The following is a 13,690-nucleotide window of genomic DNA, read 5'->3' on the forward strand; positions in this document are numbered from 1 at the left end:
TTACACATACTGTTATCTTAAAGAGTTTTACACATATGCCACACTGTTTTTAGAGAGTAGTCATCAGAACGTCCTGCCGCCAGCGTGGCGCTCCATTTGTTCACGCCCGAATCCCGCGTGCAAGGGTGGGAACGCAATTTAAACACTGCTTGTCGACTCCGCCCATTGAGGAATGGTTCGGTGTACGCCGGTGATTATCAAAGTTGTCCCTCTACTGCAGTGGTTAAACGGTGGGGACAATTTCCTCAACCAATCAAAAGACTCCATTTAAGGGGTCAAACGATAAACAGCCAATTGCAGAGCACTGTGGCCGTCACATGACCATTGTTTTTCTTTTGACCGACGTCCCTACGTCAGTCTGGAAACAAGTGTCAGGTTGAGTGACCGTATGTATTGCCGTACGCTGTTATACTTTGGTGTAATCGTTTGCGAAGGACAGCGACCTAATGAGAGTGTTTAACGACTCCCGACTTCCATTATACGACGATATAAAATGACTGGTATGGTTTATTATGACTTGTGTGGCCTTTATGAAGGCTGGCGAGTTAGCTAGCTGTAGAGCTAACTGCTAGGTGATGTTGAAATGTGTTGTTGTTACTGTCGGCTAGCTATTTTGTCCTCTCAGTTAGCAGGTAGGATCATTTAGAAACGAGGCTCGAACTTTATTTAGGAGCAATGTTAGTGTTTTTATTTGACATGCCATTCTCATCATTTTCATTTTTTCTGTCTTCGTCCTTTCATGTGTACGTTTTTTTGTTTTGTTTATCATCACCAGGTTATTGGAAAGGGAGAACATAAACCTAATATTGCTTTGGATGGCACAAACTCTTGTGATCTGAAAGAATGAGTCATAAATGGGCTCCAAATACCTGGGTGAAAGTAAGCAGAGCATTTCATTTGTGGCAGAGACATACATCACCTCCCTTGTCTGGTACCTCTCACTGCAGGGTTCGGGTACAACAACCTTATTGCAACAAGGTTGGCTATCTCAGCTGGAGGCACATCCAACACCTGAGGATCACTGGGCGCAAGGGATGGTTCTTGAAATCTAATCAGTTTCGACAAAGGCTTGGTCTCCACACCAGCACCCTGTGTTTGAACACTTCAGCCTCAAGGTGGTCTGCTGGTCTGAGCCAACACATGTCGCGAGTCAGGAACACACTGGACACAGTTTCTAAAGCTGTGAGTGGGACACATACAGAACTTCTCTCCAAAATCGCCAGACTCAAACCCAATGCTTTAAAGGCTGGAAAAAAGGCTGAGGCTAGTGTTGAGTCAACGCCAAAAACTGAGGAAACTGCAGTCACGCCTAGTCCTGCTTCCATTATTGCTGCTCCCCCTTCTGCATCTGCTACACCCATATGTGACTCATCTCCTGCCAGTCCCTCTATTCCAACTTCTGCTGCTACGTTTGATGCAAGTGCCACTACCTCCACTCATCCTCACAACTCTTCCCATGCAGCTGTCACAATTCAAAGTCAGTGTGAACCTAAGGAGAAAAGGCTGAGACGTGTTGTTCCCGCTGTCAAAGCCAATGGTACCAGGAAGCAAGAGGAGCTTAAACCTCCACCGAGCGATTCTGAGAGCAAAAGCACAACTTCCAAACAAACCACAGCACTTTTCCATCCCAGCACCCTTTCAGTCAGCCTGGATGAGACTTACAACTACCTGGCCCATCACATCAACTCATACTTTGGCAGCAGCACAAAGACTCAGGACAAGAAAGTGGACAATGTTGATTCCTCCTCTGCTTCCTCTCAGGGTCAAAAAACGAGCAACCTCGTATCAGTGTCTGATAAAACAGTCTCTGCAGCTCCAGTTAACCCACCTGCTTCCAAGAAGGGTTTAGGACACTACCTGTCCTACTCGGCTCCCACTGTACAAGCCTTTGTGGGAAGCTACATTGCACCCCTGGTCCCCAAGTTTAGAACTGCAGAGTCCAAAAGCGCTGCAGTGGAGGTGAAGAAGTCTGAGGATGCGCCAGTCAAACAGGCTGAGGCCGCACTTAGTAAGGAGCAGAAGGCTGCAGAGGAGAAAGCCAAGAAACTTCTGCTTCAAAGGGAAAAGGTAGGTCAACAAAACGCAATGTTTAATTGTAAATGTTACCTAATGTTGGGCAAATAACATCTCAATAATCCAAGGATGAATGACATGCAAAAAAAATCCTATTGCTATTATTGTGACAGATATTGCAATCACGCTTTGCATTTTTGCATTTAATTTCACTGAAAAGAATCCAAAAGTGATAATGATGTGGTCTGTATAAAACAAGCATGCTCCTTTTTGTCTGGAGTTTAATTTTGTAAACATTTTGTCCTGTTAGTTCAAGCACAGGTTCTCATGATATGGGATATGGTTTGTGTCTATGTTTGAGTGAAACATGATTTCCTCATCAGATAGTTCTGAGAATCTGGTCCAGCAGAGCTTGGTGCCTCCTGTCCACACATTGCCCACAGCTCTTGCCACTCTATATGTCTAATGTCAATGTAGTATGCTGACGTGCTGTCTGAGTTCTGGGAATCTAGTTTCAAAAATAACTCCCTTGTGACATCAGAGGGCCGTGGAAGGTGTGTACTTTATAGTATATAGGCCAAACCAGGCTATTATGGTGTGGAGATATAAACAAAACTGACATTTAGTTATGTCAAGGTCAGATTAAGTCATTTTAAGGAACTAAAAATATATTTTTGTTTTACTGAGTACATAGCAAGAAACAAGGTCGGCGCAATCAATTCAAATATTATTACCTGCAATTTCTTGATAAAGATAAAAAAACAATAAACAACTGCATTATAATGAACAACTACAGTGCTGTAGACCCCAACAAATCTCACGTCACCATAATTTGAATAGTTTTTAATTTTTTTCAGTTAAAATAAATATTGTGACACAAAAATAATTATTCCCACTAATGGTGAATCATTTTGCAATCGTAATATCTGTAAAAATAATCGCAATATGATTTTTTTTTTTCTCCATATCCTGCAGCAGAAACAAAACGTGACATATGTCCTTTGGCTGGTGATATACAGTAGATTGATGTGATATACGGAAGGGTTGTGTTCCAGTTCTCTTGTTACATTTAATCCAAGGGCCAGACAAGAAATGTGTGCCGACAAGCTTCTCTGTTTATCCACGGTGGTTTTGAATAATAACAGTTACTGAGCAGCAGCTTTTGTCACGAATCTGTTCTTGATTTAACCAACCCTGGATTTTAGTGGCTGGTTCACATTTGGGAACCTTTAGAAGTAAGTTATTATAGCTTGAGTCGGGACAAATCTGATCCAGATTCCATAGTCTGATTTAGTGATTATCATTTTTTCCATATACCGACACTTAGCATTTCAAAGTATATAATTATTTTATTGGCTTGTTCTATCTTTCAGAGGGGCTTAAAAGTAAAATTTTGGAGTCTGGCCTGTGGAGGTGAAGCCAGCTTCGTTTCTCATCAACTTAATATCAGTCCTGTTTCGGACTGTAGGCTAGTGTTGTGTTGTTTATTACCCCCTTCCTAGTCTAGGATGCCAGGGGAGAAATAAATAAAACGATAATGGCTATAATAATTCGTTACTAGTTTTTGATTATTTATTAAATGACGTGTACACCATGTTTTTATCCTAGATCATTGCCAGGGTGAGTGTGGACAATCGAACTCGGGCTCTGGTGCAGGGTCTCCACAGGGCATCAGATGTAAGAGTCTACATCAACAGGGTGGAGGACCTCAGCTACCATCTGCTGGAGTTTCCAGAGACTAGTGTTGTCGCAGTCAAGGTAAGAAATCTGTGCATTCTTTCCCCCTTTTTTGCAGAATGCTAGCATATTCACGTTTTGTCAGCAGAGTGTCTGGTGCTGCTTATCATATACAAAAGCAAAAACTCTTATGTCTGACACTAGCTCATGGTGTCAAGACAGTGTTTACTGCAGCATGCTTTTCATGCATACATGATAGTGTTATATGTGGCCTGGATTGCTAAACAGCTGTAGCATGTAAATAACGTAGATACTGGACTACTGCTTGTGTTTGAGAATCTTTCCATGCCCGGCAAAATGTCAAGAGCGTGGCAACTATATGCAGACTGCGTACCGTAGCATTTATTTATGTCTCAGCCTTATCTGTAATGGTGTCAGGAACATATTAAATGTGAACCCGTTTCAAACCAAGAACACTTTCTCTAGCGTGTGAACAAAGGACAGTGTTTAGCTCAACATACTGTTAGTGTAGAATAATTATTTTTTAGAGCTATAAAAATGGAGGCAGGAGAAAGTAGACCACTGTGGTGACATTGTGGCAATTGACCTGAATTTGGTCTCAATGCAATTGTGCTGTGAGGAAAAAAGGTCCTCTGACTCCCCACAATCATTTATCCCAATTCTATCATTCAATGTACATCATGACAGTTTCATGTCACCTCAGCACAGAAGTCTCCCGAGGGTTTCACTGATTCTGTTGGTTGTAGCTTTCAGGTATTGTGTATTATCCAATGTCTTAAAGGTATGGTTAGCCATTAAAGGGGCAATGTGTAAGAATTAACTAAATTCTTACGTATTAAAGGCTAACCTTTCAATGTTCAAAAATGAAGAAAGAAATAACAGTTCAGATGTACTGCAGATGTTGCAGAGAAGTAAGCATGCTAACCAGTGTAAGCACCAACACTTCCCTGATCCCCAAGCTCCCATTCCAGACTGCTAACTAAGCTAACGTCAGCTACAGTTAGAGGGAGTCTAGTGGCCAATTCTTACATATTGCACTTTTTAAACAGTCAATTGCTGCGATTAGAACAATTTTGCACTGCCTGCATTCTTTCATATGCATAAATTTTTGATCGCAAATGACCCCACCTTGTTTGCTAAATGCATTCTGATTAAACTTTGACTTTCAAAATGGCAAAACTTTTCAATTTCCAGCTAATTTGAGAGAGACAGTGAGATCGACCGCTCATTCAGGAAGAATTGATTGTCTGTGCCCTTGTTTGAGTGACTGCACGCTGAAAGAAAACAAGCAGCAGAATTGGAGCAACGCATCACAGCCGGTAGTGAAAACAAATACAAGGATAGAGGGTAAATACAGCAGGATGACAGATTAATGCTGCGGTAGCTCCAGCAGCTTGTGTCCAAGACCCTCACAAATTTGAGCTCCATCTCCTGTTTGCTGCATGATCAGAATTGGCCTTTCATGGTGGAAATATTGTGTTTTTCATTTCCACTTTTGACAGCCTAAATACGTTTGTGTTCCACAGGAGAAGGTTGTCCCCTGCCTTCTGCGTCTGAAACAGGCCAGTGACCCAGGCCTGAGGGCAGCAGTTAGAGAAGCCCTCGCTCTTGTGGGCTACCATACACCTGTTAAAGGCCGGGGCATACGGATCCTGTCTATAGATGGAGGAGGATTAAGGTACAAGTTCTGCTCTTTCTTTATCTTATTGTAAGATAAGAGTCATTGATGTCAAGTCTTTTCAAAGTGGAACTAAATGGCATTTGCTGCAGCCAAGGCCATGCTTTGAAAAACAATTTACTGCTTCTATTATCTTCTTTTGTTTCAATCTGTCAAATGAATATAGTCTTGAGAAACATTCAGTTAAACTAATGGGGATTTATTTCCCATTTGTCTTTGTTATTCTAGCTGGAAAATCAATCAACTGTCACTCTTTGTGGCCAATTTGTGTGCTGCGGTTGTCATCTTACTAATTTATGGCTCTTTGTGTATGTCTGTGTCTGACTTTGTGCTTTCAGGGGAATTCTTGCACTTCAGACGTTACAGAAGCTGGAGGCACTGACCGGCAAACCCATTTACAAACTGTTTGATTATATTTGTGGTGTCAGCACAGGTACGCCATCCTCCTGCTCTACTTTTGAATGTTTATTTATGTGTCTGGATTATGAGAGCAGAGTGCAACAGTGCAGGCTGGACTGGCAGCAGCACTGATCACACTCTGACCCATTTGTTGCTCTACTTGTTTTGACCTAATTTCAACACTAACACCGCTCTAATGTTTATCCTGCTGTTTCAGACTCAAGTTAGACCATAGTGAAGCTGTTTGACAATTGTCTAAATTTAATTATAAAGTAATATATCTCATAAATTGATATTGCTTCATTTGATTCTTACTTTTTCCCTTCTATGCAAAATCACCACAAGGGGCTGCTGTGGCCCATCCTCAAACTGTCTTCTCCATCTGCCACTTGGTTGTATTAATTTCACAGCAGACTGAAAAACTACATTTTATTTGCACAGCACATTGGCCTTTAATCACTACCAGAAGTCTCTGTTTGTCCTCAGTTCATATCGGCTCTCTCAGTCTTAATCCCCAACAGTTGGAGGTACTTCATTTTCACATTTAGTCAATGTTGTCAAAGCACAATGTAATCTGCCTGCTAGATCGAATGATGTTCACACATTTAAAACCCATCTGGGCGACATCTGTTTAGTTCACCCACAATATTCAGGTACACCCCATCTCTGCCCCCATAGCACTATTGTGGCTTGGAAATCCTGTCAAGGATCGTCAATCATTAAGAAAAAGCAGTTGTAATGGCCCAGATAATCCCATGCACTTGCTAGAAAATGATGATCCTAGGACTGAAACTGTATTGAGGACTGAAACTGCCAAAAACAAAAACAAATAAATTATTAAATAAATGGCTCAATAACTACATTAGCACCTACATCTACCAAAAATAACATTACAAATAAATGAAGGCATTAATCAATTCACGAAATGTTACATAAATTGATATTTCTGTTTTAATTTGCTTCTGTATTATTTATCTATTAAGTCACCATTTTATTCGCTTTCCCATTTTATTTATTTATTTTAATCTTGGCAGTTTCAGTCCTCGATAGTTATGTCACTTTTAACAGATACTCTTCCAGGCAATTAACCTCTCATCACCCCCACACCTTGAGAGGAACAAGTGGTACACTACCTGTTTGCTCATGTATTACCAAGATTATCTTGTTGCATTCCCACAGGAGAGCCTGCAGCTCTCATACTTAATGTGCTTTTGTGTGATTCATCTGCCTGTACCTGTCAGTGACTTTCCCTATTTGAATGTTTGCGTATGTTTTTCCCTCAGGTGCTATACTTGGGTTCATGCTCGGTGTGTTCCAAATCCCACTGAACGAGTGTGATGATCTTTACCGGAAGTTGGGCTCAGACGTCTTCAAGCAGAACGTCATTGTTGGCACCGTGAAGATGGGCTGGAGCCATGCTTTCTATGACAGCGAGGCATGGGAAAACATCCTCAAGTAAGTTCCCTTTTCACTGCTTGCAGGGTGGTGGTTGTGCTTATGTGATGTGGAGCAATGTTGAAATGCCATGAATGTGGTGAAACTATTCAAAAGCACGTTATTGTTTATGTGCTTTTCTTTAATCCTTTCTTTCTTGAATGTTTTTAATTTTCACTACTTTATGAAAGTAAACATAAAATGATTTGGAGGTGACTAAAATTAGGGAGTCCATCAAAGTAAACATCATGTCTGCTCTTTGTTTTTGTCAAAATTATGTAAAATTGTGTGATTTTGCTTTTCTATTAAACTGCAGATTTCTTCTCAAAGTCTGTACTACATTGCCGTGCAACAATAGTGTGTCTTGAAAAGAGCTAAAACAATCACTCAATTAATTGATAAGTCTATTGAAAGAAAATTAACTGGCAGCTATTTTCATAATCAATTAATCCTTTCCCGTTTTTTTGTTGTTGTTTTTTTTGATGAAAAAATCATTTGCTGGTGTTAGCTTGTTTAATGTTAAGACTTGCTCCTTTTTTTCATTTATGGCAGTGAACAAAGAGTCTTTTTTTGACATTTTATAGACCAAATGATTCTTGGATTAATCATGAAAATAATTTGAAGAATAATTGAATGCAGAAATAGTTAAGTAAGTACGTAAATTGCAGTCCTAGTCTTGGATTAAAATAAAAGCAGACATGATGTTCACAGTGACGGATAACCTAACTGAAGCAAATTTCAATTTTTCACATATTATGGAAAGTGAATTAATATAACTTTATTAATATAAAAGGGTAGAAACTGCCACTGGATGCTTTAATATTATAAGCAGTTAAATCAAGTACACACAGATTGTTGTAAATGGCCTACAAACCTTTAGAACAGAAATAATAATGGTGATCACAAAATGATTTGAAGTTTCATTTACTGGTATGTAGGAGGATTTTGTGAAGCTTGCAGAAAGAAATCTGTAACAAGTCTCACTGCTATCCAAAATTCACTAATCCAGAAAATAACATCATCCTATCTTCCCTTCCGCAGAGAGAAAATGGGTTCTCACCTCCTGGTGGAGACTTCAAGAAACCCTGAATGCCCCAAGGTGAGCTTTAGAAGATGGTCTGACTCATTCTCCCCTCTTGTTCTGTTCTGACACCGACCAGTGAGCCTTCGTCTCACCTTGTATAGCGGGGTATTACAGAGAAAGCTCCTTTCTCTATCTCTTTCCTGCATACTGCTGCATGACAAGGGGAAGGGAAATTCACTCTAAAGCCATATAGGACAGTGTGGGTAAAGAAGTATATACGATTTTTTATGTCAGCAGACTCTGTCGAGGCTCACAGAACAGAGATGATATTAAATTGACCTGTCAGAATGTCGGTCCAGATGTTATGTCTGCATTTTAAATTTGTTGCTTGTAAAATGCTGCCTCATGCTGAAAAATAAAATTGGTATATGTAATTTTCTTGACCTGTAGGTGGCAGCGGTGAGCACCATTGTGAACCGGGGCACTCTGAGGGCCTATGTGTTCAGGAACTACAACCTGCATCCCGGGGTGCGTTCTCACTACCTGGGGGGCTGCCAGCACCAGCTCTGGCAGGCCATCCGTGCCACGTCAGCAGCCCCCGGATACTTCCAGGAGTTCACCTTGGGAAATGATCTCCACCAGGTCAGTCCCACTTATAGCATTAACAGGGTAGTGAAAAGGGTGGTCATGATGAGCTTAATGATTAAATGATACAACTTACCTCTCTATCACTGTTACAGAAGAGAGAGAGTGATCAAACTCACTTGCAGTGAGTGGACTTATTATATTATACATTATTACATTTAAAAGGGACTCTGACTCCAAATGCATTATTAGTATGTGGGATATTCTCCTTTTGATAATTTATTGCAATTTTTGATACTCTACACTGTGAAGACACAAAATAAAAAGGTGAGCTGTATCACTGCACTGCTTTTTCTGATTGTGGTAAAAATTACTGGGTTGATAGTCAAGTTCCCAAAGTAAGCCTTCTTGGGTTACCCCGAAGCCAAAGGTGAGGCCACTTTTTGACCCATAACTCTTGATCCTGTCTCACGTATCAACCAACATTTCCTCTTGAGTTACTTGGGTCAAAATGAGTCCAATTAATATAACTTTGTCGGTATCAGAGAATTAATTTAGGGGCTATTGGAAATGTTGGTAAAAACACATATTTTTCTCTTACAAAGCTGCTCTCACACCATATTATTGCTATTCAGTGAAATTGTAATACTCCAATACACAAACAAAAATCTGCCTCACTGTACAAAGCTTGAAGACTTTTGCTTAGCCAGAGAAATACTGTGATATTTAATGCTCAGTGTTCCTGTAAAGACTTACCTCGTACTCATGCTCTCTTTCACACCCTTCTTCACATTATATTTACACACGTAGAGACAATTTCACTGCAGTCCTCTGATACAGTAATACAGGGCTTTCTGTTGGAGTGTTGGATTTAAATGCTGTGCACAGTCAGTGGGGAGTTTGAAGGATTTCGAGAAGCCTAATGAGAAAAATCCTCTGCAAGTGAGAGGGAGGAACTGCGTTTCCCTCCTGTCAGTGTTTATTTCCAGTCAGTTACATTTTGACAGCAGAGTGACGGGTGGAGTCGCAGTGAGACACACTTAAATCCATCTCCACTAAACAGTCATGCATTAGCCATCAGTGACATAACAAACCGCCGGTCCACTCCACCGTTTTACTGATCAATACATATGGCTCTGTTTGCCTTTAGCTTTTCAGTAAGGGCTTAGTCAGTAAACAGAAGAAATAAGAAACCGCCTGAGTAGTGTCTTAGATAACGAGCATGAACTTTTGTTGTGGTCAAAAGCACGCATGAGAACAGAGATGTAAGACGTAATGCTCTGCTTCTGTTTGAGTATTCTGTCGATGTTGCCTGTGTTCAATAGCTCCTTGAATTGACATTCAAACACACGTGGTGTAAAGACTGAAGAACTCAACGTAGACACAGCAAACACGTGAATGAGCATGTGTTTGCATCAAAGGCAATATCCCATGTCGGCACGCTCCCACACTCTTAATTGGAAGCTGTGTTAGTTGTGTAGGTGAATGGGTAAGTTCAGGGGAAGAGAATGAAAGAGACTGGTTGATGAAACCCCACCTGTGGTGGGAGATTTCCCCCAGCATGCCGTCTAGCAGGTTTCACCCTACTCTGAGATGCATAAATTAGCCCAGTGCAGCGCTGCCTTCATCACACACACAACTGTTTGACTGCTACATCTGCCTCGTTAGAATGAAACGACAGACAATCTAATTATGGAAGTGCTTTTCCAAACTCTGTTAGCCGCCAGCAGGAAACCTCACACTGTGAGAAGATGAGACACCGTCAGTAGTTTAATATATTTAACACCTTTGACATGAAATTGGTTACATTCACACTTTATTTTCATTTAATTTGGAAACTTCAAAATGAAAAGCTGAATGAAATGAGAAAAAGAGAGCTTCAGTTCTGATTTACTAACAAGCACTTTTTCTGCCTTGCTCATGTTTTTTCACCGGCTAATAAATCTTTCAAGAACATTTTTAAGGAGGTGTTTTGCCTTGACGGACAATTCCTGTGTGATTTGAGCTGTTGCTCATTTCTTTCTCTTTTTATTTTTGGAATAGTTTTAACCTGCATTCACTATGACTAGATATTCCACCAGCATTTGTTAGCTCGGTTTTGCTATTTGAGAAAGCATAGGGTTTTGAAAATCAGAACATTGATCTTCGGCTAGAAACTTTAGTAGTAGTGGAACTACCAAGACCTGCAAACACGTGTAAAATTGACTATTTAATCAAAGCTCACAGAGGCACCCATTATGTCATTATTAGCAAAATCTAGAGTAAATGTCTTTGCTAAATCTTATTTAAACTAGAATGAGAACACTTAAAGTATCCTTTTTGTGCACATAATTGGGGCAGCTTAAACCAGAATAAAAGTCAAAAAACATCATTCATAGTAAGTTTCCCTGACCATCTTCAAAATGCCACCCAGCCTGAAGGCTTTATTTGCTGGCTACTTGAGCCACTTAAACCAGTCGTGAGCATAACATGCTGTCTGTGTGATGTCAGGATTCCCTAGAGAGAGAGTCATCTCGCTCTTTTCCACAAACGCCCACAGAGTTTTCCACTTAATTCAGGCCCCAAACAATCATCCTTTTGTACGGCGAGCACAGGAGAGTTGCCATGCCATGTGCTGCACGAATGCCGGAATTCTCAAGCAGCGTTTTCAAGAAAGTTGTGATTGTTCGTTGATGTTTCTGTGATTGTGCAGCCTGGAATGGAAATCTGCCGGAGCCAGATTCAGACTGGTAATGCAGGGGAAATTTTAACTCGGAGCAAGACTTTTGAAGAAAAGCGGCAATGGTTTTATCAAAGCCTCACACTTGCTGCCATAGCCATGAAGAGGATGCCTTAGTGAGGGGGGACAAGGGGGAGACGAGCAAAAAAATAGAAGAAGATGAAGGGAGGGAGGTTCCACATTAAAGCCCTCTCAGTTATCTCTGTGCTAAAGAACACAGAAGTAGAAGACTTCAGACATTTCACAATGGATGCCAGGGCATGCGTGGAATGGCGAGGAGGGCCCGATTCTTTCCGCTAGTTGCTATGGCGTCTCCTGAGGCGGTGGGGAGGAATGGGAGCATGTTTTGTGCCCACCTCTGCCAGCATTTGATGGGAGGCATTGGATCAGTGGGCCACCACCCCCAGTGCGGCACCCTTGAGAGCCCCAATGTGGCATGACACTCAGCAGTGAGAATTCACACTGTCTAAAACGGAGTAGGTCATATCAGCAAACCCATACTGTCCGCTGCTATGAAATGACAGGGAATGAGTCATATACGAGTTTAAGAAGTCATTAAAATGGCAGCTTTGGCTAGAAAACTCAGACTGTTTGATTCTGTGTGAGAAAAGAGGAAGAAGGGGCATACGATCTCACATAATTAAGTGCTAGTCCAAAAGTGCAGTTCAAGAAATCATAACCTTTTGGATCTCCATTTTCTCTTCTCTCTCTTTTCCTTGTAAAGGCCAGTGGAGGTGAAGTTATTGGTCATAAATTACAAACTCAGCACCACAGTGCTTCTCAGACAAGGAGAGGAAGGATGGTGGAGTCAGGGTGGCGACGGCAGAGTATGAATCTGAGCTTTTAGCTGCTTCCTTATCCCAGCCCTCTTCTCCTGTGTTAAGCCTTGGGAGTTCGGCCTGGAGACTGTTGGAGGATGGAGCTCAGACTTGTGAGCCCAGCTGCAGACAGCTTCCTCCTTTCAGATTCAGGGTCTTTGTCCCTTGAGTATAAACACGCACAAACGGATTCTGTCATTGTCACCTTACCCCACCGACTGCCCTTTTTGTTCAGTTAAATACATGCTCTGCTACTTGATTGCACTGGCACACTTGTTTGGGGATTAGGCCAGTTCACTGATTTTGTTGACTGACTGCTAAGTAAAAGCTTTTCCGCATCTTCCTCTGTCTCTAACCCCCTCACCTTCTCGCAGTGCTGCACCACTTATAGCAAGCCTCTCACTGCAGTGGCTCCAGAAGAGATTTCTGGAATATAAACCACAGCTTTAGACCTCGTATTACAATATATTTATATGCAAGTGTGTGTGTTCAGTCTCCTCTCAATGTGTGCGGCCGGGAAATTAGCTTTAAATTGCCCTGTAGATTACTTATTATGATAGACAGAAACATTATGCTTTCAAATATGAAGTTGTCAAATATGTACATAAAGCCCCGAAGAATCCAGACAGAGTAAATATGAGCAAGGAGCTTCTTCACCCATTTATATCACTGCAGGAATTGTCACGGTTTAATCTGAATGGCTGCAGCTGGCAGGGATGATTCATTGTTTCAATACTGGCTGCACATGTGTGGTCATGTATTCACAGAATGTGTGGGAAAAGGTAACTGTGCACAGTAGATCTCAATTACTTTGCCTGCCTGCGGCGAAGTTGGCACTCTCACAGATGCGTCCCTCCTCTATTGACAGCCCTGGGAAGATGACTTGAACCTCAATGTGACCTTTGGGGCCTATGAAGCGAAAAAAAGCAAAGAGGAGAACTGGCCGGCATAATCAGATAATAGGGCATGAAGACCTCTGACTTGACCTGGCCACCACTTAAGAGTGGCACTGACACTGTTGTCATTCTCATCCTCACGTTCTGACAGTGGTGGCCTTTATGTGGATTGGATGCCATTTGGCCGATTAATTTTACTCAATGAGCAGATTATATTTTTCTGATTATGTGTTTCTTTCTTTTATGCACAAACAGCTTGGATTGATTTTGAAGATTTAGAAGTATTGAGACTGCACAAGAGAGTTTTTAATAGCAGCCTAATTATCTACTTTATCGATTGAATGACTCTCTCTGGAAAACAGTCTGGTTATTGTGACAGGCATAATCAGATGTCCATTGCTTATGTAATGCTTCCCTAATTAATCA

At 41.2% G+C, this 13,690-nt stretch overlaps 1 protein-coding gene across 2 annotated transcripts in view; it reads left to right on the plus strand.

Moving 5' to 3' along the window:
- The first annotated feature begins 283 nt into the window (after window positions 1-283).
- Window positions 284-13,690, plus strand: part of LOC311264464 (calcium-independent phospholipase A2-gamma-like) — a 23,922-nt gene continuing 10,515 nt past the window's right edge. The window contains exons 1-8 of one of the 2 annotated variants that reach the window (XM_084365342.1): window positions 284-500; window positions 776-2,067; window positions 3,622-3,771; window positions 5,238-5,389; window positions 5,728-5,822; window positions 7,072-7,243; window positions 8,264-8,321; window positions 8,697-8,888. In XM_084365342.1, the coding sequence (XP_084221468.1) occupies window positions 844-2,067; window positions 3,622-3,771; window positions 5,238-5,389; window positions 5,728-5,822; window positions 7,072-7,243; window positions 8,264-8,321; window positions 8,697-8,888 (2,043 nt within the window). In that variant the 5' untranslated portion in view covers window positions 284-500; window positions 776-843. The remainder of the gene's footprint in view (window positions 501-775; window positions 2,068-3,621; window positions 3,772-5,237; window positions 5,390-5,727; window positions 5,823-7,071; window positions 7,244-8,263; window positions 8,322-8,696; window positions 8,889-13,690) is intronic. The other variant, XM_084365343.1, reaches the window with a different exon arrangement.

This window comes from Pagrus pagrus, assembly GCF_965226575.1.
Source record: "Pagrus pagrus genome assembly, chromosome: 10".
In the NCBI taxonomy this organism is placed as follows: domain Eukaryota; kingdom Metazoa; phylum Chordata; class Actinopteri; order Spariformes; family Sparidae; genus Pagrus; species Pagrus pagrus.